At 54.1% G+C, this 25,487-nt stretch overlaps 2 protein-coding genes across 4 annotated transcripts in view; one reads left to right on the top strand and one right to left on the bottom strand.

Moving 5' to 3' along the window:
* LRRK1 (leucine rich repeat kinase 1) overlaps positions 1 to 12,084 on the top strand; it is a 69,600-nt gene extending 57,516 nt beyond the window's left edge. For all 3 annotated transcript variants that reach the window (XM_088536829.1, XM_010215759.2, XM_010215760.2), the window contains 8 exons: positions 181 to 458; positions 632 to 826; positions 1,625 to 1,776; positions 3,346 to 3,463; positions 4,770 to 4,886; positions 9,390 to 10,225; positions 10,743 to 10,844; positions 11,902 to 12,084. In XM_088536829.1, coding sequence (XP_088392955.1) covers positions 181 to 458; positions 632 to 826; positions 1,625 to 1,776; positions 3,346 to 3,463; positions 4,770 to 4,886; positions 9,390 to 10,225; positions 10,743 to 10,844; positions 11,902 to 12,079 — 1,976 coding nt within the window. In that variant the 3' untranslated portion in view covers positions 12,080 to 12,084. The remainder of the gene's footprint in view (positions 1 to 180; positions 459 to 631; positions 827 to 1,624; positions 1,777 to 3,345; positions 3,464 to 4,769; positions 4,887 to 9,389; positions 10,226 to 10,742; positions 10,845 to 11,901) is intronic.
* Positions 12,085 to 16,718: 4,634 nt separating this feature from the next.
* The window catches only part of CHSY1 (chondroitin sulfate synthase 1), a 60,839-nt gene continuing 52,070 nt past the window's right edge, over positions 16,719 to 25,487 (bottom strand). Inside the window, exon 3 of the mRNA XM_088536702.1 lies at positions 16,719 to 18,729. Coding sequence (XP_088392828.1) covers positions 17,137 to 18,729 — 1,593 coding nt within the window. The 3' untranslated portion in view covers positions 16,719 to 17,136. The remainder of the gene's footprint in view (positions 18,730 to 25,487) is intronic.

Raw genomic sequence — 25,487 nt, 5'->3', positions numbered from 1 at the left:
GTTTAGGAGTATAATGAAACTGTCAGACGTGTGTACAGTAACACGAACAATGTCATTACAAATTGTGGCAGTGAGTGATGCTTTAAAAGGTTGCTAGATAACGCTTAGGAGTTTGGAAGAGAGGGGAAAAAAATATCTGTTACAATTACAAGAGCTGCAGACAAGCTGTTCCTTTGGCAGGGTCATCCTTTGTGCCGCTGGGACACATGCTGACCCACAAAATAGCATACCAGATAGTAACGGGCCTTGCCTACCTGCATAAGAAGAACATCATCTTCTGCGACCTGAAGTCAGACAATATTTTGGTGTGGTCCCTGGACGTCAAAGAGCACGTCAACATCAAGCTCTCCGACTACGGCATCTCCCGGCAGTCGTTCCACGAAGGCGCGCTCGGCGTGGAGGGCACGCCGGGCTACCAGGCGCCCGAGATCAGGCCTCGCATAGTCTACGATGAAAAGGTACCTGGTGTTTCGGTGGGGCAGCCCCTGGGTGATGGCCCCGGGGCCCAGCTTGCTGCGTGGGACTCTGTTCCCTGCTCACGGCAGTGCTGGCTCTCCTGCCTCAGCCTTCCTCACTTTCCATTGCACCCACGGAGGGAGATCTGCTCTTTTCTCTCCGGTGCTGGCTCTAGGTCGACATGTTCTCTTATGGGATGGTGCTGTATGAGCTGCTGTCTGGTCAGCGGCCGGTGCTGGGACAGCACCAGCTGCAGATTGCAAAGAAGCTCTCCAAAGGGATCCGTCCTGTCCTGGGGCAGCCGGAGGAGGTGCAGCTCTACCGCCTGCAGGCGCTCATGATGGAGTGCTGGGACACTAAGCCAGAAAAGGTAGGGGACAACCCTCACCCCCAGTGTTTGCTGAGCACGTAGCTATGGGACATGGTAGCCTTCTTCACCCCGTCTCTCCTGGTGCAGCAAAGCAGCTCCAAAGCCTCTACTGGAGTGCTGCCTATTTACTTCCATTGACTTAAACTTCTGTGAATGGAGCAGTGGTAGGCTGGTGGCCTTAGACGGCTGGACTGACATCAAGGTCCCTTGATGTCAGTAGCAGTTAGGCCATTGATTTCACCAGGCTGAAACATCACCCATAGTTTCTAGAAACAGCTACAGGAGCATGCTGTGAATATAACTACAAAAACTTCAGAAACCCTGAGGTTATGAAATGTGATGTTAGGGGATAGGAAAAGGGTTTAAAACATGGAAAAAAAAGGCTTATGCTGTATTGTATTTGTCATTAATTACGCTGAGGAGTTTCAGAGCTCCTGTGCTTTGCACAGAGGTCAGCTCAATTTGCAAATAGCTAGATAGTGTCTTGGGACTGGGTCAGCTTCCTAAATTCTTAAAGCTGAAGAAATTCCTGGATGAAATGTTAACAAGAAAAGCAGATCAAACCATGGAAGTAAGGAAGAAGTTTGAGCTTCAACATCTAGGATACAAAGGATGCCAAGAATCAATGAGGTTGGATTTGCACGGAGAATTTGGTGCAGACTTGAGGGTGTAGCAGAAGCTTTTTTTAATAGGAGTCCCATTTTCCCTCTCTCTATGTTAATAAATAATTATTATTATTAATCTGTTATTTGTTCTGGACTTCCATGTGCCTGTATGATGTATGTCTTTCCCCCACAGCGTCCACTGGCCATTTCTGTGGTAGGACAGATGAAAGATCCTACATTTGCAACTTTTATGTACCTGCTGTCCTGCGGGAAGCAGTCTTCCTTCTTCTGCTCCCAAGGACAGGAGTATACTGTGGTGTTTTGGGATGGCAAGGAAGACACCAGGTTAGATGCCTCATATTGGTAAATTCTTTCTTTTCTATTAGCGTAAAAATCCTTCAGTGTCTTTGCTTATGCTGCTGGGATGGAGGTAAAGAAGGTGAAAGTGAATTTGGATGAATGCCAAGGATACACTGAACAGTGTTTTCCCAAACTCCTTTAATTGGGAACAGTGGTTGCTTTATAAAGGATATTTAATGAGCTTAACTCTGCTTCAGTTAATATGAGGAGAAGATTAGGGCACTGTAATGATTCACACACACAGGACGAAGCATTTGCACATGAGAACAGACGTGTTCTGCCTTTCCTAATGAGGCCATTTAACACTAAGTCTTTCCTAATTGAAACTGCAGGTCCATCTCTGTTCTGCAGAGCAATTAAGCACATGCCAAAATCCTATTGAAATCACCAGGAGTTAGCCACATACCTGAAGGTCCATGTACATCCAGGCTTCCAGTAAAATGTGTGTTATACTGAATAGGTATGAGCTTTAAGTGTTATTAAACTGTGTCTGAGATGATGATATTTTGCTCAGTCACATGTGGCCCATGGCTAGTCAGACTTTTTATAGATGTTGCAGACTTTTATAGCCCTCTTTTTATTTGGAAGCCATTCACAAATTGATTGGATTTTTGTATTAATGTATTCAATATTCGTAAGCATTAACCTAGTGGGAAGGGTAGGCGATTTGCTCATGTGCTGTTTGCTTTGCTATTTGTGGTGCCTGGTCAGTCATTCTGGGCAGACAGTATAACTATTCGTGCTAAAACTGGTGAAGCACATGGGACTCACAGATGTATTTTGAATACGTGGAAGCTATCCAAATATTCACAGCAATATATCTCAGTGAATCTGCTTCCTGACTGGACAGTTGAATTGCTGGAGACTGCTGAATAACAAATTACTTATATCTGACAGATTTCAGGATGTGTAATTGCTTGTGCTACAGTTGGTAAAACATCTGGGGCTCACAGATGTGATCGTGAATATCCAGTTGTTCAAACACCCAAACCCAATAAACTTCCACAAATTCAAAACAAATGCAATTCTTTTAGTTTCAAATGTAAGAATTGGTCATATTTGTAAATGATTTTGTTGGGTTACAGATCTTTGCTCTTATTTGGGAGAACAGTGCTGTTTTGTTTGTGCCCTAGAATAAGCACTAAAGTAAGAGAATACCGAGGCAGCGCCCTGGGAGAATAAGCACGTATTCTCCTGAGACCCTAACGAGGAAGAAAGGCTAAGACCTCCCAGCTCTTAATTACTGCCCTTCAGCTGGAGCTATTTGTCTTACAGCTGCATTATAGCAACAGACTGTCTAAGTGCTCTGAGTCCCTTTTGGTACAAAGTCAGACCACTTTGCCATTGCATACTTGCCCCTTAGGGACAGGCAGGGACATTGCTGGGTTCCTCTCTCATTACAACAGCCTCCTGTACGCTGGTAGGACTTGCAGCCTTGCTCCCATCTGTGGTGATCATAGACACGTCTGTGTCCCACACAAATGCCCCACGGAGCGTCCTGTAGCACCTTGCAGGGAGCTGCCTGCCTCAGAAAACTGTGTTTGCTCCTTCCAGAAACTACACGGTGGTGAATCCTGAGAAAGGAGTGATAGAAGTGGAGAGGATGAGCTGCCCAGGAATGAAGCTTTGCTGCCAGCTGAAATTTCAGAACATGCTCTGGGCCGCTACGGAGGTAAGTGTCACCTGTGCCTTGCTGCCCTGCTGAAGGGAGACACGAGTGGTGAGAAAGAGCCCGTTAAATTAGCAAAGCCGGGAGCGGGTGAGACACGGGCGAGCAGCCTGGCGCTGCATCTGCCATCTCCTGGTGTGTGGTTTCCATCTGTTATTTAGCCAAGCTCTAGATTGAGATCGTGCCTCCTGGCGTTCCACACGGTCGTGGGAATCTCGGCTTTCCAGGGTGAAACTCTCCAGGTTGTGCCATATCCGTCCTGAGGGTTTCATCTGGAAAATGTCCTTATCTGTAAGTGATAACAGCAAGCAGTGAGAGAAACCATGCATTAAGGATGGGGTTTTGCAAGAGGCCTGAGGGACTTGGAAATTGGTGGGAATGGGCACCCAAGCTTTCTATTTGCCATGGAAAATTGCGGCTAAAAAGATAAGATTGAGTGAGCTTGGCTGATTCCTCTCTGTGGGCCTCCGAATATGGTCTGTAAAGGGCTGTGTTAAGTGTCAGCTGGTCCTGACGCAATCTTTTGACACAAAGCAAACAAAAAAATAGCTAAAACAAATTGAAGCATGTTGCTAAAATTCAAAAAGGATAAAATGGACATGCAGGCTGACTGAATAATGTGTGCTGGTTATTTCACTCAGCCCTAGTGAACTTATATTGGCACTTAGTGAGAGTTAAGATCTGTTTTCTCCTTAGAAAAGTAAGATTTTTTTTTTCCGACATCCCTAATCAAAGCAAAATTCAAATAGTCACTTTTTTCATTAAAAAGGTATAGAAAGATTTCAAATCAGAAATCTTAAAGCATTTTATTTCCACTCTTTAGATCAAAGTTAAATGCATTGGTGTTCTCCAAATTGGATATCCTCTTTCATTTTGGTAGATTTACAAGGTGTAGAGCACTTGTAATTTCACATACAAAGTAATATTGGCTTTACTTGAACTGACAGCTTAATGTAAAATAACATACAAGTTTCAGTTATTTTGGCAAACCTCCTGACTTGTTCTGGTAGGTTTGTGTGGAGTCAGGGATGTCAAATGTTGCTTTGGACATGGTGATAAACCCCCTGCAGTGGTGGTTTTGGAGGCTTTTGGGCAGTACACATCTCATCCATAGCTGTTCAGGGGAAGGCAGTACCCTCTTTGCACCCACAGACACAACAGATACTCCCCAACAAAACAAATAGTTTGAATATCCAGAAATACAAATACAAAACTGTTTGGGAAGCCAACTTGATCTTGCTTGGGTCTCAAAATGTGAAAATCAAGAGAGGTGACTGAAATACCTGGGATCCTATGTGCTCCTTGACAGGACCAGAAGATTTCTGTGTACGGGCTGCAGGGCATGTGTCCTCTGAAGGTGCCGCAGAAGGGCTTGGACACTCCCGCTGCCGTGAGCTGCTTCCTTGTCATGCCCGTCGTCAGAAAGGTAAGCAGGGATCTCGGGGTGCCCCTGGGACAGGCTGCCAGCCTTGGGGCTGCCTGGAACAGCCCTGAAGGACTTTGCAGTGCCCAGGGACGATCCAGCAGCACGAGGAGAGGGTTTCAGCCCAGCCAAGGGCAGAGGTGTGGGCTTGAGCCCCAGTCAGGGGACCGGAGCCGGCGCTTCCATGCCTGCTGGGAAAACAGTCCAAATATATCCAATTCCTCAGCAAGGAAGTTTTCCAGCTGTGTTTCTGCATCACTGGAAGAGAAGGTTTAGTCTGATCAAGCAAAGTACAGGGGATATTAATGAGTAATTAGAGCAGACATTTGTTAACTGCTGATGCCTGAGTTTATCCTAGCTCGTGTACCCGCTCCTTTCCTGGGGTGTGTGCGTGCTGTTATTTGTGCACATAATTATCTTTAAATATTATCTGTACTTAGCCACACTTCCCTTTATTTTTGGATGAGAACATTTAGATAACAAAAGCAACCCAAGAACTGCTTCCTATGGGTAATGACAAAAGTTATATACTATCTGTCTGCTTCTGGAAATGCTCACATCCCGCTGTTGGCAAGAGAAATCTGACATTACTGCCTATTGCGGGCGAGTCTTGGGAGATGTATAAAAACTGTTTTCTGGCTAAATTACCTCCGGTTTTTCTTACAGCCACCTGGAATAAAAACATATAATTACGTTCCAACATTACTGGTAACTGTGTAGTTTTTGCAGATGCCAGCAGACTGGTATGTGTCTAAAAGCTCAATATGGAGCAGTTCTCGGCGAGGCAGTGGAGCTGTTTCGTGCCATGTGCCGCTCCGCGTTGCCGTCCCTTCCTGGCTTGTTTGCTCAGGCTGCTGCACGGCCGTAGCCTGGCAGATGGTCAGTGTAAGGTGGAGCACTTCGCTTCCAGCCGTGCTGTAAGTAGGGCTGAAGTAGGACACATTGCTGGGGCTGGCGCGGGGCTGGATTTCCCGCGCCAGGAGGCTGCATCTGTCGGCTTGCTTTGGCTCCCAGACCTGCAGCCGTCCTCCCCGTTTCTGATGTGCAGGGCAAGTTTCTTTGTCGTGCTGCCTGAGTCTTTCCCTTTCAGCTTTTCCACTGTCATACGGCTTTGCAGAGCCCTTCCTCAGGGCTTATGAGTGGCTCGATGTCTCCTGGTTTCTATTTTCAGTCTGTGGCTTGCCTAGGAAATGTCATAAATAATGCCAGGCCCTACAATAGGAATATTGAGTCTAGACACCTCCCTTCCTCCCCCGACCCTACCCAGGCTTCCAGCAATCCGCAGCCCTTCGGCACGCTCCCGCTTAGCTTATTGTACTTGAGTTTCTCCTCTCTCCTTTCTGTGAATGACTTTGGCAGTGAAATAGCCACAGCAGCAGCCACGGGGATGTGCGGAGCAGGTTGGCCAGAACCGTTTTTCGGAGCAGCCAATTCTTCCAGAAGAGCTAAGTGGAAAGGCCGAGTTACGCTTGTGAAACGCTCTGCGCGGAGCAGGGATTTAGAGCAAAGTTATGGAATCGCTGGTTCTGCCTGGTGGAGGAGAGAGACACTGGGAACATCGGCCTTTCCCAAGGAAGAGAGCCATGCAGCTGATGGGATGGGAGGTAGCTTGCCGAGGCCTGGTGCTGGGAAGGGGAATTCTTCAGCATCGCCTTGGGAAGCCCAATCCAAGAGAAACAATTTCCAGAGCTTGGCTTTTCATCCAAAAGAAGCATCATGGAAATTTAAGAGCAGCAGAGAGGGGCCCAGAATCCAAAACTCGGCCTCTGAGGAAAGATCATGTAAAATCTAGCTTTTCTGTAGATATTTTCTGTCACTGCTATCATCACCTTTGGCAAACAATAAAATGCCCTATAAATTTCCTTTCAGAAAAAAAACAATCAAGCAAGCAGGTTAAAAAGAGCAAAAGAAGATGCTTCCTATGTGATTCGTGGCATTCGCACAAAGAAACCTTGAGGCGAAGAGCAGTGTGAAGGTGTGCGAGGCCCTGGCCTTTTGCAGAGAGAAAAAAAGAAAAACACCCTGGAACAGGAAAAAACAAAAGCTGCATTTAAAGTGTGCAGCCCGCGGCCGTGTCCGGTGCCAGCCCTGCGGGAAGGAGGGGACCGCGGTGCCGGGGGCGTTCGGACCCGCTCGGGCGGCCTCGCCGACGGCACCGGGGAGCCGGTGGGTGCGCGGCCGCGCTCCGAGGCCTCCTCGCCGGCTCCGCGGGGCTCCCGGCTCCACGGAGCCTTGCAGGGCCCTGCTCTGCTGCCGTGTTTTTCTTGGCTCCTCGCGGAGCGGAAATGTTGAAAGCGAGTTCTGAGAAAGTTACTTAAGGTTTCTGGAGGCTGCTGCCCTGCTGCATCGTCCAGGCTGGAGGGCTGTGCCGCGCTGGCACCGCGCAGCGGCCCTGGGGACGGGCGGCCTTCGGGCGCTCCTCGGAGCGGCAGCTCGCTCCTGAGGGTTCCTTGGATCAGCACGGGAATGCTCCCTCCTCCTTCCCTAAATGAGGAGATAACATCAGCAGCTGGACAAAGCAGGTTCTGGTGTCCCAGGCTGTGAGTAATAAGCGCCTCTCTGCATAAAACATCTTCCAAAACTGCTTCCACTCCTGTGATATCCTAGGACAGGCTGAGATTTGGCAGGGGGAGCATCATTAGCAAGGCGGAGTGGGTATAAGTGCTGCAGCTCTGCCAATTAGAGCATTGATTTTTCCTTGCGCCAGGAGAATTTGGCCTCTTAAATCCAACAGGGAACCTTGGTTGTGTTTTGCAGTAGCTGACACTAATCAAGGAAATCAAAATATTTTTTTTGAAGACTATGCTTGAGTAATTCATCGTTTTCAAATCAAATGAGAAAACCACAGAGAACTGTGAGGGCTTAATAGTGTCTCCTGTTGAGGTAGGAACCTTTGGAGTTGACATACCCACATTACATTTAAGCAAGCCAGCTTAAGTACATTAGTAGTGTAGCCCTGGCATCAGGGAACTCACAGGCCTTTTAAAACGTGGCTGATAATGAAACTGGACAGTAATTTCCTGTAGGTCATTAAAAAGATGAAATTAGACCTTTTAATTTCACATGCTCTCATTTTGATATAAACTTTTCAGTAAGAAATACTTGGTATGCAAGGTCTCTTGCATTGGAAAAATTGGATGATTTTCACCAGAGAACTGCAGGCTGTTCTGCTGTGTTTTCTTCTGTTTTAAATAATCAAACTCCTTTCCAAAAAATAATAAGAATATAATCCCTGCTTGTGCAAAGCATCCCACCATGTTCCAAGCTCCTGATGCAACTCCCTGGCAGGCCAGGTCTGGGAGGCTTTGCAGCAGCTCCACATGGCAGCAGGACATGGCACCGAGCTCTGCAGGCCATTTGGGTTTCTTTTTATTAGCGGTTAGAGAATTGGGACAGCACTGAGTTGGAGTAAAAGTCCAAGTCCGTTTCACAACTTTCCACTTGCTTCCCTGGTTTTTCCCATTACAGGAGAACTCTGCCGTGATCTGAATTAGTCACCCAGCCTCAGCACGCTCGTGGCTGCGCTCAGACTGCGTGCAGATAATGTGCTTTTGTCCAGCCCTCCTTAGGAGCCCTAAACAGCCTGGACACTCAACTGATACCCCTGTGCTAGCCGAGGGCTGCCCCTTGCTGCCCGAGTTCGATTCAAGATGCTGATTTTGCTCTCGGTGAAGTGAAACGGGGGGAGAGGTTCCCTTAGGGGGCTGGCATGGCCCAGGGCCGGGCTGTGTCACTGCGTCCCGGGGACGCAGCCGGGAAGGGGCCGCTGCAGGCAGAGGTGACCCTGGGTCCGTGGAGCTGCCCCTGGACACGCTGCTGCCTTTACTGGGCCCACTCGGAACAGTGGCAGGAAAAGCCCTGGCCAAAAGGGTCTTTTTTAGCGTTCATTGCTCCACGTGGGGGGACGCGAAGTCCCTCGAGGTGGGTGTGGGTTCATCTGCTTTGCTGGTGCCTGGAGCCTTGTGGCCGGGCTCCCGGGGCGCAGGCTCCTCTGGCCGTTTGTTGAGCTGCTGCTGCTCCTGGGGTTTCCCAAAGCTGTCGGGAATCCCAGAGCAGGAGCAGCTCCTCAGGAAGAGCCTTACCGCGGAGTCGACGCAGACATTGCTGCCTGCCCTTGCCTGCTCGAGGACCGTCTCTATCCTTCAAAGTCCTCCTGCATTTTCTTCCATTCCTCTCCTAGCCGCGCTGTGCTTTACTCCTTTTTGGAAGTGGGCTCCCACCAGGAGCAAGGACATCGCTAGGACCACGCTGGCTGCCCCTCAGCATATCCCAGCCGGGCAGGCTGCCAGGTCCCTCTCTCCTTCCTTGACAGTGAATAGCGAGGCGATGCTGGGCAAGAGGCTTTCGTGTAATAACTTCTTTATGTGTTGCTGTTATCACGGAGTGGTTTGGAATGTCAGTCTACTTACAAGGTTGGGAGAGGCAGCCAGGGCCTGAGATTGAAAGCCCTTGTGCTGAACAGCAGTAAAGAAACCAGACAGCAGACCTGCCGTCTCTTCCTTGCAGAACTCCTACGTGGTGCTGGCCGGGCTGTCCGACGGACTCGTGGCGGTGTTTTCAGTGGTGCACGGTATCCCCGGGGACAACTGCTCCTACCTGTGCTCCCACACAGCCAACAGGTCCAAATTCAACATTCCCGACGAGGACCCGCGGCAGAACCCGTACCCCGTGAAGGCCATGGAGGTGACGCAGAGCGGCGCCGAGGTCTGGTACAGCAACGGGCCCGGCGTCCTCGTCATCGACTGCGCCACCATGGAGATCAGCAGGAGGCTGGAGCCCTTCAGCCCGCCCTCGGTGATCACCTCCATCGCGTGCAACTCCGAGTGCCACGGCGAGGAGGTGGCCTGGTGCCTGGATGACAAAAGCAACTTCCTGGTCATGTATCACGTCAGCACCTACCAGCTCTGCGCGCGCTACTTCTGCGGGGACTGCAGCCCCCTCCGGGACATGTTCACCATCCAGCAGCCCTGTGCGGCCATCCCGGCCACGACACCCATCAACCGCAAGGCGCCCGAGAGGAACTCGCTGGTGGATATGAGCATTATCTACAGCCCAGAGGTTGGCACCCAGATCCTAAACCACCAGGACTCGCTCACCGATTATTGCTCTGTGTCTTCCTACTCCTCCTCGCCTCCTCACATGGTTGCCCGCTCCTCCTTCAGCCTGCCCAGCTCGCCCATGAGCTCTTCCAGTGCGCCACTTTCCACCGATTTTGAGGAGTCTGACAAATTTCATGACCTGAAGCCGTCCCCAGACCATGATGCGATGCCTGCGGGCGACCACGCGCAGCATCTCCAAGCTGTGAAGATTCTGGCTGTCAAAGACCTCATATGGATCCCCAGGTAGGTGGGTCAATAAAGCAACTTCATCTCAAACCTTCCTGGCAACACAAGCTTGAGCTAGCGGAAGATGCAGGAACTTCTGTGTCCCAGTGTGATACAGCTGCCTAAGAATCAACTTGACATCAACTTTTCTACTGCTTTTTAAAGGTATCTAGTGCTGGGTGGAATGGCTAAATCCAAGGTGTAAGGGGCTTTTCTTGGAGCAGAATGAAAAAGTGGCTGGCGAGAGCCCAAATCCCGTTTCCCCACCTGCTGAGGAAGCAGAGGCAGCTTCCTCGCTCCCCCGGCCAAGCCCAGTGCCCTCCTGTTGGGCTTCACCAAGACCGTGGCCAAGATCCTGCCAGTCCCAAGGGCACTCACTGTCCCCAGCACACGATGGCCCTTGGTGGCATTGCAGAGCCCCCTTCCCATACGGAGAGGAGGGGCTGTAGCACGGGGGGACGTTTAACCTGTGTTTCCTCAGCTGCATCATCCCCGTTGCCGAGTGCCCATGAGGCCTCACTTGCTTCTCTTGCAGGAGAGGAGGGGACATCATCGTGATCGGCCTGGAGAAGGAGTGCGGCACGCAGCGCGGCAGGGTCATCGCCGTGCTCAAGGCCGGCGAGCTGGCTCCCTACGGGTGAGACTGCCCCTTCCGTGGCGGGTGCCGCGGGGACGGGGTGGCCGGAGGAGGGTCAGAACCCCCGCGCACACGCGCGCCCGCCTTGCCCGGCACACGGAGCGCAGAACAAGCGGCGCATTTAGGCCCGGGTGGGCGCTGCTGCGGCCGCATTCCCGCGGATCGGGTTGATTCCTGCTGCCTCTAAATGAGCACTTTGTGCTGGCGGCGGCCGGGGCCGGGGAGGTGCCTGGGAGCGGCGGGAGCCGTTACACATGCTCCTTGAAACACTTCCTACGGCACCCGGGCCACCGAGTCAATAAAGAACGGCCGGGTCCCGCTGACCATTTAAATACCAGTGTGGGCTTGCACTGTTTCAGTCCAAGAGATGGGCGCTAAGCAGCACTAAGGGTTATAAATGATCTGCTATTACCCCTGACAAATGCAACGGCAGATGCAGCTTGCTCCTTCCGTCCCCCTAGTTACCAGTAGAGCGACTGAGTTGACAGCGGGATGTTTTTATTGTCCCCAGCTCCCGTTAGGTCAAGTCACTTTACCCAGTTCATGAGGAGGAATTGGGCACGGAGTTAGGCTGATCCGGCCCTCCAGCCTCGACCAGGCCCAGCGGCACCGGCCGGTCCCGCTCGGGCGGCCGCGTGGCGGGCGCGGGGCCATGCCCAGCGGGATTGCGGCCGCCCGCGGCCTGGGCGGGCGCCGTGCCCTGTGGCACCGCGTGGCGGCCCCGCCGCGTGGCCTCATGCCGTGGGGCTGCGGCCGCCCAGCTGGCAGTGAGGTTGGGATCAGGCGTGGATTTAAGGAATCGGCTTAACAGCCCTTTCGAAATGTCATGGCACACACCTAGCCGCATGCTGAGGCACCCGAATCCCTTCCAGGGCCTCCCCCCGGGGCCCTGCGTGCTCTCGCCACGGCAGAGTTTCCAGTTCCTCTCCTCGCCGCGTCCTCCTTGCTCGAGGATTCGCAGCTTGTAAAAGGAGCGTCACTGGCTGGCGAGCAGAGGCCGCGGGGCCGCTCGCCCGGCCCGGCCGCCAGCTCCGCTCCACTCCGCTCTCCTCCCCAGGACGCTGGTGGATGCCGCTCTCGTCGCGAAGGACACCGTGGTCTGCTGCTTCGCCAACGAACATGGCGAGTGGTGCCTGGCTGTCTGGAGGGGCTGGAGCGCCAGGGACTTCGACATCTTCTACCAGGCCTACGAGGAGCTGGGCAGGCTGGAGACCTGCATGCGCAAGAGGAGGTAGTGCCGGTGGCCCTGGATGGCGCGGGACGGGACGGGGTGTCCTGCCGCGAGGCCCCAGGAACGGGGCTGCCCCCGTTTTGCTGCTATGGAGCCCTATGGGGAGCCCCGGGCAGAGCTGTGGGGACAGGAGCCCCAGCAAAGCTCAGGACAAAGCAGAACTGGGACAAACTGCGGCCGCCCCGATGGGCAGCCGCTTCCCTGTGCGAGGAGGGAGCTCAGTGTCCAGCAACCCCCATCACCTGGCCCTGCTCCGCTCCCGGTGTCCTGGTGAACGAAGCTGCAGGGTATCAGGAAGGCGCCAAGCTGAATGTGCCGGGGCCCGGCTCCCCCTCGCTGCAGCTTCGAGGCCATCTTCCTTCGTGGCCTACGGTGACGCTCTCACTGCAATTGCACTTAGTTACCCCAAGCATGTACAGCCGTGTATAAAGGGCCCCCAGCTCAGCACCCTGTAAAAAGTTGTACAGTTGGTTCTGTTGGGATTTTTTTTCTTATCTCAAGAAACTCGTGTGGACTCTGAGCATCGGCAAGGCTGGCCAAGGCCGAGCGGGCAGGTAACCGCGGGGTTCGTGTTTCACGTTTCTGTTGCAGGCTGCTAAAACATCCCTTCTTCCAACACACCGTGTATCTTAAAATAAACCGATTCCTCCCCCTCTGACCCTGCATCGCTGGCACCTCCTTGGGGCTGCGGAGCGCGGGAGCTGCAGCAGCCGCTGGAAAAGCAGCGGATGCCCCCGGAGCCTGGCGGGGAGAAGGGCGCCGCGGTCTGCACGGGGTGGACGAGGCAGTGGAGGGCCCGGGAAGTGTCGCCAAGGCTGCTCGTGCGGCACCACCGAGCCCCGCGGTGCCCAGCATCCCCACAGAGCCCCGCGGTGCCCAGCGGCCCCTCCGGCCTGCAGCGAGTGCCCGCTTCCCGCCCTGCTTTGTCCTCCCGTGCCTCCTCCTGCTCCTGTTCCGCTTCGGCAGCGGGCCTAGGGCCCGGCCAGTAATGGGAACCATGTGCGTGTCCCCCGCGGGCTGCAGGCTGGGGACGGGAGCTGCCTCCTCATGCTGAGCCCAGCGCGGCGGCGCCCGAGGGCTCCGTGTGGCGGGAGCCGCCTCAGGACGAGCCCTGCGGCGCAGGCCGGGCCCCTCAGCGCCGCCCGCGCCTCGCGCCCGGCCCCGCTCCCCTCCGAAAGGGGCTTCCTCTGCCTGCGGCCTCCTCACCCTCGCGGGGGCCGCTGCCACCTCCCAGCACAGCCGAGCCCCTCGTTCCTGGGGGTGACAACGTCCCTTGGGCACGAGGCCGCACGGAGCCCCCCGCTCCCCGGCGCCGCTTCCTCGCAGCGCCCACGTCGAAGCCACCCAAGCCCGAGGCTGCCTCGAGCTCCTCGCCAGGGAGCTCTAGGCAGTGGCACGAGGCAGCCGCCCCTCTGCCAGGGGCCGGCATCGCGGGGACCGCACCAGAAATGGTGTTTATTAGAGGAACAGGAGCCGGACGGTGTTTTATCCTCCCACACATCGCGACGAGCTTCCCTTGATCGTGTGTTTTCTCACACCAAGGGCTTGAGTGTGTGTGCTTCGTGGGAGCCCTGTAACTGCAAAGTCAATAAGGCACCCAAGGTTTGTCCTCCTCCTTCTCCTCCTCCTTCTCCTCCTCCTCCTCCTCCTCCTCCTCCTCCTCTCCTGAAGCCCATCCAGCCCGCGCGGCAGGGCCGGGGTAGCACAGGCAGCGCAGTGCAGGGCAGCATCAGGACACGGGCCGAGCACCCGCCACCCATCCCCAGCAGCCCAAAGCCCCCTGCAATGTCCACGAGCCAGGGCAGCCCTGGGAGCCAAATATGGGGGGAAAAAGGGCTGCATTTGTTCCAGTCTCTGCAGTAGCGCTGGTTCCCGAGCTCCACACACTGAGCCTGGGTAGAGGCTACAGAGCTGGGTACAAAAAGAGTTGTTTAAAAGGCCTCCAGCTGCGGGCAGTGTCACAGACCTGTCGCACCGCGCGGCCCCGGCTCTGCAGGGGCGCACGAGTCCCTCAAGCACCCAGGAGCTGCCGCCCGCAGCCGGCCCAGCCGCTCTCCGGGGCGGCTGCCCATTTACGATGTCTCCGAAGGTTGTTTTTTTTTTCTTTTTTTTTTTACTTTTTTTTCCAGAAAGCTCTTGAGTGAGGTTGGCTGTGCAAGTGGAATATTTTTAGCAAGTATTCATGCAAAACGACTTAGTCTAATAATTTGCAATGTAAAGTCAGACCTTTAACAAAAACTCCAGGCTAAGCAGATTTGGTTTGGGCAGCGCTTTCTTGCTGATCTCACTGAAAGGCCCATGCACCCAGGTCCAGGGATGTTGTGTGGAGAAGAAAGACAACGGTAACTTTTATTTTTAGGGCAATAACAACCCGCTGTGCCTAGAGGATCAAAACTTGAAATGCTTCCACTGTGCAAAGTGACGTATAAATATTTAACCTGGGAGCAGTCACAGGGACCCCGCGGTGAGGACAAGGCTCAGGCCGTGCTCGGCTGCAGCAGGTCCTTGGGGCGAAGGCCTCGCCGGGTCCCCACGCTGTCACCCTCTCCCGGATCCGAGCGAGCTGCCGTGACCCGGGCCAAGGAACCCAGGCACGGGTGAACCCACCTGCCGCGCTGCCCATGGCCTGGGGGCCGGGACGGCTGCTCCACCAGGACGGCATTGTCACAAGGTCACACTTTGTCACGGAGGGCTGCACGTGACAACACAGCGTTAAAGCCGGTTGCTTTTAAGCTGCTGGTCCGTAAGGGGTGAATCGAGATGTGAGGCTGCCAGTTCTGCCTCCGTGTTTGGTGTAGACCAGGCTTTAACGTGCCCTGAGCGAATTTGGTAATGGAACTTGATTTGTGATATCTGAGCAAAAAAAGTCTAATAGCAGCCGGGTGCTTTGCATTAAACCATTTCTGTACTTATATAGATATACAAGCACTCAGCATTTACATTATTTTTACTGTGTCCCGAGGCTGCAAAACATTACCCGCTTGTTCAGCCCTGTCTCTGCTGCTCCCTTGGCTGTGGGTGTTTTCAGACCCTCTGTGACTTGTCACTTGTCACCAGGGCCCCTGGGGCCCCTCTTGTGCCCCCCACGAGCGCAGCAGAGTTTATTGCAGCCCAAAACCAACCCCGAGGTGCCAGCGCCCGGGGGGCCGTGTGCTCTGCCCTGCTCCCGTCCCGTCCCGCTGCGCTGGGTGGAGAGACACGACCGAGGAGATGACACGAGGCACTCGGGTTGCAAATAAAAAAAAATTTTTATTGCCTTTAGAAGCAAGTCTTAAAAAAAAAAATCCATGCACTGTATCCATCCAAGTACCTACATCCTTGGGACTGTCACCAAAAAACGATGAACATTATAAGACATCGACTCTACGCTAGTTGCAGTTCATATTCCATACATGTGTAAACAAGGATTATTTTCTCTACTGGAATAGCGATTGCTCCGCAAGGTCCCCTCAGACATGGCAATACCCTAAGCGCTGGGTTTTATCCTTCCTTTCACTCTTCTCCACTTCCCAAAGAGTAGGCAAAGCGGAATGAGACTAAAGGGCGCCGGAGGCTGCAATAGAAAAATAGATTGTTCGCTGGGTTTTAATTTTTGTTCCTGCTCAGCAAGACATTTACAGGTAGGTCCCGAAATATTATCACTGCAAAGACAATTTCCATTCACCGGTGAAGTCTCAGTGGAAAGGGTTCCCTTCAGCTGGCTTTAAGGCACTTTATTTGCGTATTTTCTTTAACCTTGCTAGGTGGTAATTCATAGGGATCATACTTGTCGTGTTTCAGCCTCCCCATCCCCAATTCCTCTTAGAGTAACAAAAAAATTCCTAAGCTTACTGAAGTCCTTCCAAAAAATGTTAAGGAAATTTGAGGAAAAAAAAAATCCATGAAAAAAAATATTTTAGAAAGTAATCTTTGGAGATCATTTACTGCAAGTATGATGTACACTACCTTAACAGTGAGAAGATGCAATACATTCCTAATATATATATATATATTTACACACACATATATATATATATAAAATATTAAAAAGACTAACAGATATTCAAGGAAAGGTCGAGATCCTAAAACAATGGATATTAAATAAATTAAAGGTCTATCAGATACAGGAAATAAAAACGAAAACAAAACTAGTAATCAAATAATGTAATAATTGTTCCCATTAACATCATGTAACTGACTGAACAAAATTAATGTCGCCAGGTGCAGTACACTTTGTATATAAGCTTTTTCAAGGTTTTTACTAGGGATCTCTCTTTTTCCACCGCGTCCCGCTGCTTTGCTGCCAGGGATCCTCCCTCCCCGTCCTCGCCCTTCCCACGTTTTCCCACTTCACCCCGTGGTCTCAGCTCCAGCCAGGACAGCGGTTTGGAACAACACACAGAATCCATCACGGATTCCTAAAGCGTTCGATCCAGATACGGACCAAATAGAAAAGACAAACATTTCTACAGGACTGCTCGGGAAGCAGGTTGTGCCTCCTCCCTCCCGCTCCTGAAGCTGCCCGGCCACAAGAAGTAGAAGGGTATTTTTAACTGAAGGAATCAGCCATTTGAAAAACTCATCATTGCCACGCTGACTGGTTTTGTTCTAACGCAATTTTTTAAAATAATGGCTATTTTTAACAAGAAGTCAACTCTCCGTAATGCAGCAGTCACAACAAAACATTTCGATACAGCGTTTTGTCACTTTGCTCCAACATTCACGTCCCAATTTACAGAATCCTAGCAACGAAGACAGCAACGGAAAAGGTAGAAAAAAACAATCTTTTGTTCATAAGGAAATTCTAATTCAAGTCAGACTCCTGCAGATCTGTCAGATCATTCTTAAACAAATTTCTGTTTGAAGGCAAATATTGATCACAGTTTTGTTTAAAAACAAAAACACAACAACAAAGAAACCCAACAGCCTTGTTCTTCTCAAAACGAGCTCTTTGTAAGAAAACAACAATGATTTCTAAAATATATCCTGTGTGGTCTTTTAAAAGTGAACTATCAAAAAACATTTTCCCAAAAATAAATTAGATAATTAAAAAAAAAAAGTCTTTTCCAGCATAGCTGGACATTAGGCTGTCCTCACTGAGCCATTAGTATTGCTGCTTTTCCCAAAACTTGGGTCATTTTTTTCAAACCATAGTTCAGCCAGCTGTTGCGTGGACCCATACGTTGAAGCTTTGGACCCCAAGCACATTTTATATTGTTTTGGATCAAGATTAGGGTCACAAAAAACGGGATGATGTACATGGACTACTCCAATTTCTTGGCTTCGGAAAGTTTTTAAGCCAGCTTGAATTACTTTGTTAAATAGGTCTACGTCTTCAAGGCCCCAACCTTGGATGGAGACGTCGAAGCCGCCTGCTCGAAGGAGATCGCCTTTGTAAATACAGGTGATACCAAAGCCATAGTTCCTCCAGAAACCTGTTTTCTGGGTGAAGGCAAAATGATTGTCACTAGGAACTTTTCCACTATAAACAATCTTTGGATCGTACTGGCTAAAAATGACTGGGAAGTAAACTTGCTGACCCAGAACCGTGTTGGCTCTGCACCGCTGGAGGAACTCTGTGGTGAACACTAAGTCAACATCGCAGAAGAAGAGTAAAGACTCGTTCTGAAACTGAGAAGATCCGACTTCCAGAGCCAGGGCCCTGGAGAACTCCCCGGACACGGGCAGGACCTGCATGTCAGCCTTGGGGTACCGGGAGCGGTAATCCCGCATCAGCTCCAGCTGCTTCGCCTTGTCGGGGTTCGAGTTGGAGTTGAAGAGCAGCACGACCAGCTTGACGTTCTGGTTGGGGATGAGGCACGTCTTTTCAAAGTTCCCCATGAACCTTGCAAACATGTCCAAGCGTCCGGAGAGAGGGATGAGGATGTTGATCTTCTTGTCTTTGAGTTCTTTCCTTTCCACTTTCGACCCGGTGAGCTGGAATGGGACAAACATCTTCAGCGAATTGGAGAGGAACGACAAGGATCCCGAATCCTGGTTAATTTTGCTGGCCAGCTCCTTGGCATCCATCTCGTCGTGCTCCATGAACTGGATCTTGCTGAAGGTCTGCTGCAGGTACGCGTGCCTCCTCACCGGCACCGTCATCTTCTTGCCCTTGTGCTTCTTGTACAGAAGCAGCAGGTCAAGCACGTACTCCGCTCCGTACATGGGATTCACCCTGCGATAGCCGTACTGGATTTCCTTGAAATCTATGATCCTCCCGCGGGTCTTGGCGTTCGCGTTGATCATTTCCATGACCTGCATAACGATGTCGTCCAACGCCTCGCGCTGAGAAGAGTCCATCCCTCTCCGAGGGGGCTGTCCGTCGGCTCCGGAATACAGATACTTCCCCGTAAGAAACTCCCACTCCAAGATCTCCTCTCGGTGCCGAGGCTGGAATCTCATGAAGGAGGGGGGCATGCCCAGCTGCAGGTCGTCCTTGTGGATCTCCGTGTTGCTGTACTTGCTCATGAGCACGATCTCCCTGTGCAGCTGCACCGTGCGGTGCCGGAGCTCCGCGATCTTGCGGCTCAGCATGTAGCTGTGCAGCCGGTACTGGTAGGGCGGGTTCTTGTTGGGGTGCAGCGTTATGGCGCGGTGTATTTTGCTGTTCCTCAGGTCTCTGATGTAGCCTTTCTTGTTCTGCTCGTAGTTCTCATAAAACAGCTGCTGCATCTGGAAGAGAGGAAGGAGAGGTCAGCACCTCTGCGGGGCTGCAATTCCCGGGATTTTCAGGCGGGAAAGCCGCCCCGCTGCGGTGCTGGGGAAGCCCCTTGCTGGGAGCCGGGAGCTGTCGGGATGAACCAGCTCCCGGTCTCGGCGCAGGCTGCAGCGATGGCAGCTGCCAGGGGGAACTGAGGGGATTATTCCTTGTAAACCGGTGAAGGAAACATCTACCACGGATTATTGCAGCCCACTCTGGAGGCAGCACCATCATCCAAATACCAACCCAGCAGCAAATAGGCTGTAAGCTCCTTTTTTTTTTTTCCCCCACAAAAACACGGCACTACCAGGGAAAAAAAAAAGCACATTTTCCTTACCAAGTGCTCATATTCCCCTGCTTCCCCAGGCCCTCGTAATAAAGGACATTACATACACGGCAAAGCGCTGTGGGGATCCCGTTCCGTACACCCAGACCATGTCCAGGCACTAAACGTACCGCGTTCGGACACGAGCAGTGCCCTCAGGGGAGAGCGTTAGCCAAGGTGCTAAATTTGCTCTCCAAAGAATGGCATTACCATACAAAAATGATTAAAAAATACCACAGTTCCCCCGTCAGTTTTAGGAAGGTCCACAGAAAATGAAATGGATGTGCAATTACTAGCAGCAGTTCCGTGGGCCAGCGAACACCATGTAAATCTGTATGATGTACGGCTCAAATTCCTTGTTACGGTGGAAATTGCTATTTCAGGAGAGCTGGGATGGCTGGAGAGGCTCAGGGAAAGCCCCCAGTTCAGCAAAGCAGCTCCATGGTGCCCAGCAGGAGCCCACACAGGGAAAGGTGCCCGACGTCCAGGGTGGCAATTTGGGAAACTCCGGAAAAAAAGGAAATCCCAAACCCAAAGTTATCCATCAACCTCAACAGTGGATGTGTTAAAGGAGCACAAGTCGATTCTGCACCAGGCTCCAAATGGCCCCAGCCTGGAGAACAGCGTTTCCTCTTGGATCCGCTCGGCATCGCAGGCTGCTACAGGCGATGTGGTCAGTTAGGGTAAAAAGGTCTCGAAATTCCACAAAGAGCCAAGGTCCAGGGAGGGAACCGCGGTCGGAGCTCAGGGGAACCCCCGGATGGAGGGCGCCCGCCCGGCCCTTCACACGAGCCCAGCACAGGCGCCACTTTCTTAGGCCTCCGACCGCATCTGTCCCACTTTTGTGGCCAGACGCAGATCCACCTGGATCTGATGGCGCTGCCGCACGGAAGTGGATGGGCAGGAGCCGCTTGCGGCGGGTTTGGTCTGCCGGGCGCAGTGGGGTTCGGAGCAGGGAGGAATTCCAGGTGGATGCAGCCGGAGAGCAGCTCTCCGTGGCCATGGCCCCCGCTCCCCTCGGAGGACACGGCTCAGGACACGGCTCAGGATGGCTCAGGACACGGCTCAGGATGGCTCAGGACACGGCCTGGGGGATGCTGGAGGCCCCGGGCAGCACCGGCCCCGCACATGGCGCTGCTCCCAGCGGATCCATCCTCTGCAGCGCAGCGGACGCAGCACGAGACGCCGAAAGGGCAGCGAGCAACAGCCTCCGGATTTCAACGTTTCAGCTGCAGGCAGGAGCTTTCCAAAGAGCATTGTGACATGCGATAAATGCGCTTTAAAAACACCTCATTAGAGAGCTATTACTTAAAGGAAAATTGACAACGGGCCTTAATTTCCGGCCTTGTTTTGAATTTGTAAGAGCCCAAATGAAGGCCATGCAGCCGCCCCTTCTGGAGCGCTCGGAGCTGCGGGTTACACAACAGGCCCTACCAGGAGCCGCGGGGAGGAAAACGTTATGGAACGGGAGAGGAAGAGCCGACCCCGTCGCGGCCTCGCCGGAACGGAGGGCACCCGCGCGGGAACGGGTTTGCGCGGGCAGCACCCGCTGATGGCACCGGGCGACGCTGGAACTGGAATAATCCTGCCGGCTTCGGCTGAAACCTGGCGAGCGCCGAGCGCTGAACACGGAATCAGCGTCTCGGCCAGACTTCACGGGTGCTTCAACCCGGAGCAATTTAGACCAGGAAAACCGAGAGCAGCCACCTTGCGCCAGCCAGCAAGGCGACGGCTGCAACAAACCGTTTGCTCCAGTCAGCGCTGCAGCCCGCTAATACGCCGCGCCGCCGCAGCCAGACTTTTACATAATCCTGCTTTTTTCAGGGAAAAAGTGCCCTGCGAGGCTGGCACTTGGGAGATTTTTTCCCCTCGGCAGTTTCTCCTCTGCTGCCTCCGCGGCTCCCGGCTCCTTGCCCGGAGCATCGTGCGGAGCGCTGCGATGCGGCGGCTGCGCCGCGCTGCCGGCACCGGGGAGCCCTCGTCCCAGCCCCAGCTCCCTGACACCGGCATCGGTTTTCCCGGGAGAACACGCGGGCATTTGACCCCACCAGGGGAAAAAGAAAAGTCCTGGGGGTTTTTTTGCATCCATCTTCAATATTTAGTAATTTCACATCTCAGTGACGGGGAGAAGGCCGCAGCCCAGCTACCTGTTCTGCCTTTGCCCCCGTGTCCCCGGGCGCTACGTGCCGCCCGGCGCGGGCCGCGGGGTCCTGCCGGGGAACACGGAGGCCAAGTCTGCGCTTAGAGACAGGTTTTCTTGGGATCCTGCAGGAAAAAAAAGGGAGCCTTTCATGGATATTAATTTTGCAGCGATTATATTCTAAGCATGCTTTATTCCCGCGCAGAGCGCTGAGAGCGCGGGGTACAAAGAAGAGCTGCTCTTTATTGACCACTATTTACTCGAGACCTGTCGAAGCCTTAAAAACCCTAATGTTCCCCAAACCATTAGAGACTGAACGTTTAAACTGCGGTACAGCTGTTGTGGGCACTCCTGGCTCGCGTCCAAAAGGCCAACTGAAAGAGAGAGTGTTATGCTCTTCGCTTTCAATGAAGAAGTCTTTTGCAGGCCAAAAAAAGTGTGCTGGAGAAAATGGACTTAAAACTAAGCGCAGTTTATGCAGGAGCTGGCCCGGCGCCACGGAGCAGCCCCGAGGGCTTCGCGCACAGCCCCGGATTGTGCGGGAAGGCGGCGCGGCCCAGGAGGGGCTGCAAGCAGAGCCCGGGAAGGGGCAAACGGCTCCGGCTCCGGCTGCGCTCCCGGCTTGGGCTCGCGGCCTGGCAGGGGCTGCCCTTCTGCTCCGTGTCTGCTCCGCGGGATACGGAGCCCCTCGGAGCGACGGGCGCCGCTCCCGCAGGGCTGGGAAGCGGCTGCTCCCGCACCCGGCCGAGCCGGCGGAAGCCGGGGGTAAACACTGGTTTCCAGGGAACTCGGCCGCTCCGACGGCCGCTGCAGGGAAGGAGGCAGGAACGGCGCTGGCCCGGGCGGGCGCTGGGCTCCGAGCGCTGCGCTCCGGGGCCCGGCACCTCCGCGGCTGCCCCGATCGATCCCGACCTCCCCGTAAAGTCATTCCAAATATGCTCTTAGGCAAGAAGTTTATTTTGTCAACACGACGCTAAGTGAAACACGGCCTGTTTTGTTCCAGGGCCTTCTGCTCTGCTCCGCTCCCTCCGAAGTATGTGGGAAAGGAAGCCAAGGATCGAAGGCAAGTGGCGGGGACAGCGAACTCGAGGTCACTGAATTTCTGAGGAATCTCAGAACTAGCAGAGTTGCTGCTGCAGTTTAATCTTTTGCTCACAATTCCATGTAAATGTTTAATTAAACAGCTGTCCCTCTCCCTGCCCTTTTGAGTAGAAAAGCTCAAAAATCCACCCAGCAGATCCTCAGAGCAAAGAGCCTTTAGTGAATTCCCAGCGTGGCACGGGAGACCTGCACAGTGTATCCGTCCCCAGAACCGGCATCATGCACCTCACTTCCAACCCTCATTCCAAGGTTACCAGGAACCTGCTGGCAACAGCCTGCAGCAGCTCAAAGCTAACGGAGATGCTCTGGCCACAAAGCAGAGAATTTCCCCTTGTTTGGCTCTGCACTAAACTGAGTTTTTTCTTCCTAGCATAGACAAGGATCCCGGATCCTGCTCCCTGTAGCTGCGGAGCAAGGAACCGTTCCTCAGGGCTCCCACATTTCGGATGAGGGGATGCAGCTCTCCGCGTGCCTTTGCTTCGCCCTGCTCCTCGGGCAGAGCTGACACGCGAGCGACGCGGATGCCGGCACCCTCTGTTTAACTGTACAGCATCCCGAGGCATCCCAAGGCATCCCGCACCTCCGCAGTGGTGGGATTAAGGCCAGCGTGCCACGCTGACACCCCCGCATTCGGCTGGGCCCCCCTCAGGACATCTGGCTGCAACGGGGGCTGCGCTTCCAAACGGGGCTGGTTTAATGGAAACGAAACCACAGAAAGCAACAGAAACATTAACAAACGCTCCGTCCCACGGAGTTAGGGAAGCAGAGCATCAAAGGTGCTAATGACCAGTCATCATTGCTCATTGCTCAAGAAAGCGGGTGCCAAACTGGTTTCTAGCCCCATTCCCCCACCGCGCGGCCTGGTGAAGGCTGCTGTTTCGCACAGGGCTCTTCCCTGCTCACATCTGGGGATTCAGCTCTCCCTCCGTCGCCGGAGCGAAGCCGCTCACTGCCGCTCTGCTCACGGCAGGGCCGGTGCCGGGCGCTCTCCCAGCAGCTCTCTGCGCCCCGGGGTTTCCCTTCCCTCCTGCCAGCTCCTCCAGCCTTCGCAGCGCGGGACGAGCTTGGCTTTCATGAGGACTTTCAGCAGGACCACAAAAGAGCTGGCGGTGACCTCGGGAGGCGGCGCCTGCTCGTGCAGTGGGATCCAGGGAGCCGCACGGGCCCCTTGGAGGGCAGCTCCTGGAGACGACGAGCAGGAGGCCTCGGACACCCTGGCAAATGTCTCCTGAATGCTAGAAGGGCATTACAGGAAGGTGGTTTCCTCCACGCAGTGACTACGGAGAGAAGACAAGCGGCGGCAGGCGTCGATTTTTAGGAAAGGGGTGTGAGGGGGAGCAGGAGTGTGGAATAAAGTCACCACCGGCAACCACCAAACGGCGGCACCGCAAAACTGTCCCCTCACCACAACCCGCAGCACAGCAGGTGGGTGAGCAGCACCTCGCACAACCGCGCTCCAAAATGTGTCTTCTTCCCGCTTTCCTGCAACATCAGGGAAGAGCCCCAGCAGCACAAGGATCAGCTCATCAAAACTGATGGAGAATGAGGAATGCATTGGCTTTCTTGTCGAAGCCCCTCCACAGCTGCCGCAGGAGCAGTTCTCATGGGCGCTGCTGGGCTGCGCTGCTGCCAGAGGAGCAGCTGTGGACAGAGTCGTTGTTCGGGATGCGCCTTGGAAACCTGAGGCGCTTCCAAACCCGCGGTGACCTGCCCCAGGAGCCGGCAGCTGCAGCCCGCCTTGCACTGGCCGTGAAGCCTAACACGGAACAAACAGCACTTAAACAACCCCTGGAAGTGAGCGGGATGCAGGGACCATCGGGTGGTGGTTTTACTGCAGCGCAGCACGGAGCAAACTACCCGGTCCTTGCAAAAGAGCCCGGGATTGACTGAGCATGCGCTGAACTAACCCCCCGGCTGCTCCCTGCGAGCAGCCCCTTCGCTCCCGTGGGCTCCTGCGCTCAAACGCGTTTTCCAGGCAGGGCCGGGGAGCGGGGCCGCATGCCCCATGCCTGCTCCATGCCTGCTCCATGCCTGCTCCGTGTGCATTCCATGCCTGCTCCATGCGTACTCCATGCGTGCTCCATGTGTGCTCCATGCCTGCTCCATGTGTACTCCATGCGTGCTCCATGTGTGCTCCATGCCTGCTCCATGCGTGCTCCATGCCTGCTCCATGCGTGCTCCATGTGTGCTCCATGCCTGTTCCATCTGCATTCCATGCCTGCTCCATGCGTGCTCTGTGCCTGCTCCGTGTGCATTCCATGCCTGCTCCATGCGTGCTCCATGCCTGTTCCATGTGCGTTCCATGCTTACTCCATGCATGCTCCGTGCCTGCTCCGTGTGCATTCCATGCCTGCTCCGCGTGCATTCCATGCCTGCTCAGTGCGCATTCCATGCCTGCTCCATGCGTGCTCTGTGCCTGCTCCGCGCACGTTCCATGCCTGCTCCGCACACGCTCCGTGCGGAGCAGCGCCTCCCCGCACGGCCCCGGCTCCTGCCGTCCCGTCAGCGGAACAACTTCCTCATGATCCCAGCGAGCTGTCAGGCAGACTGGCATTTCCCTCCGCGCGGGATCCAAGCGCACCCGCTCGTTAGTTCAAATATGGTTAAAGCCCTCGCGTGGCGCTGCTGGCGGCCTCTCCGCGGGCTGAGGTTTCTGGAAGGCTGCGCCCTGGCACGGCTCGCGGAAGGGATCGGATCGGACGGGGGAGCTGAGCACCTCCGGCCTCACGCGCGTCCACACGACGGCTGTTCGGCCTTTGCTGGGCTCTGACACCCACAACTTAGCTGCGATGAGGGACGACTCAGTGGCTGGAACAGCCTGAATTAGAGGAGGAGCGGTCAGGCTGCTTCTGATAAAAGAAAATGCATCAGGGACCATTAAAGATGGAAAAGGGGGAAGTGAGACTGCATCCAGCGCTGACCAGCTCTGCGAAGGATGGGGTTAGCCACGTGCTGACTCCCCAGAATCTCTTCTGAGCTCCGGCCCTGCGCGTGGGACGTTCCTGCTGCTCCCCAGGACCTCCCTCCCTGCCCCGTCCTCCACGAGCCGGGCCCAGGCCGTGCGGCTGCTCCCAGCCCCGGCTTCTGCTGAGGGCCCCTCTCCATCTGCCCTTTGGGGCAGCGACAGCCTCGTTTGGGGCTTTTCTGGACCCCAATCACACTTT

Source organism: Tinamus guttatus, unplaced genomic scaffold, assembly GCF_059628265.1.
Source record: "Tinamus guttatus ecotype Peru unplaced genomic scaffold, ASM5962826v1 Tinamus_guttatus_pri_ptg000004l, whole genome shotgun sequence".
NCBI classification, from domain to species: domain Eukaryota; kingdom Metazoa; phylum Chordata; class Aves; order Tinamiformes; family Tinamidae; genus Tinamus; species Tinamus guttatus.
This window is presented reverse-complemented; position numbering and strand designations above follow the sequence as displayed.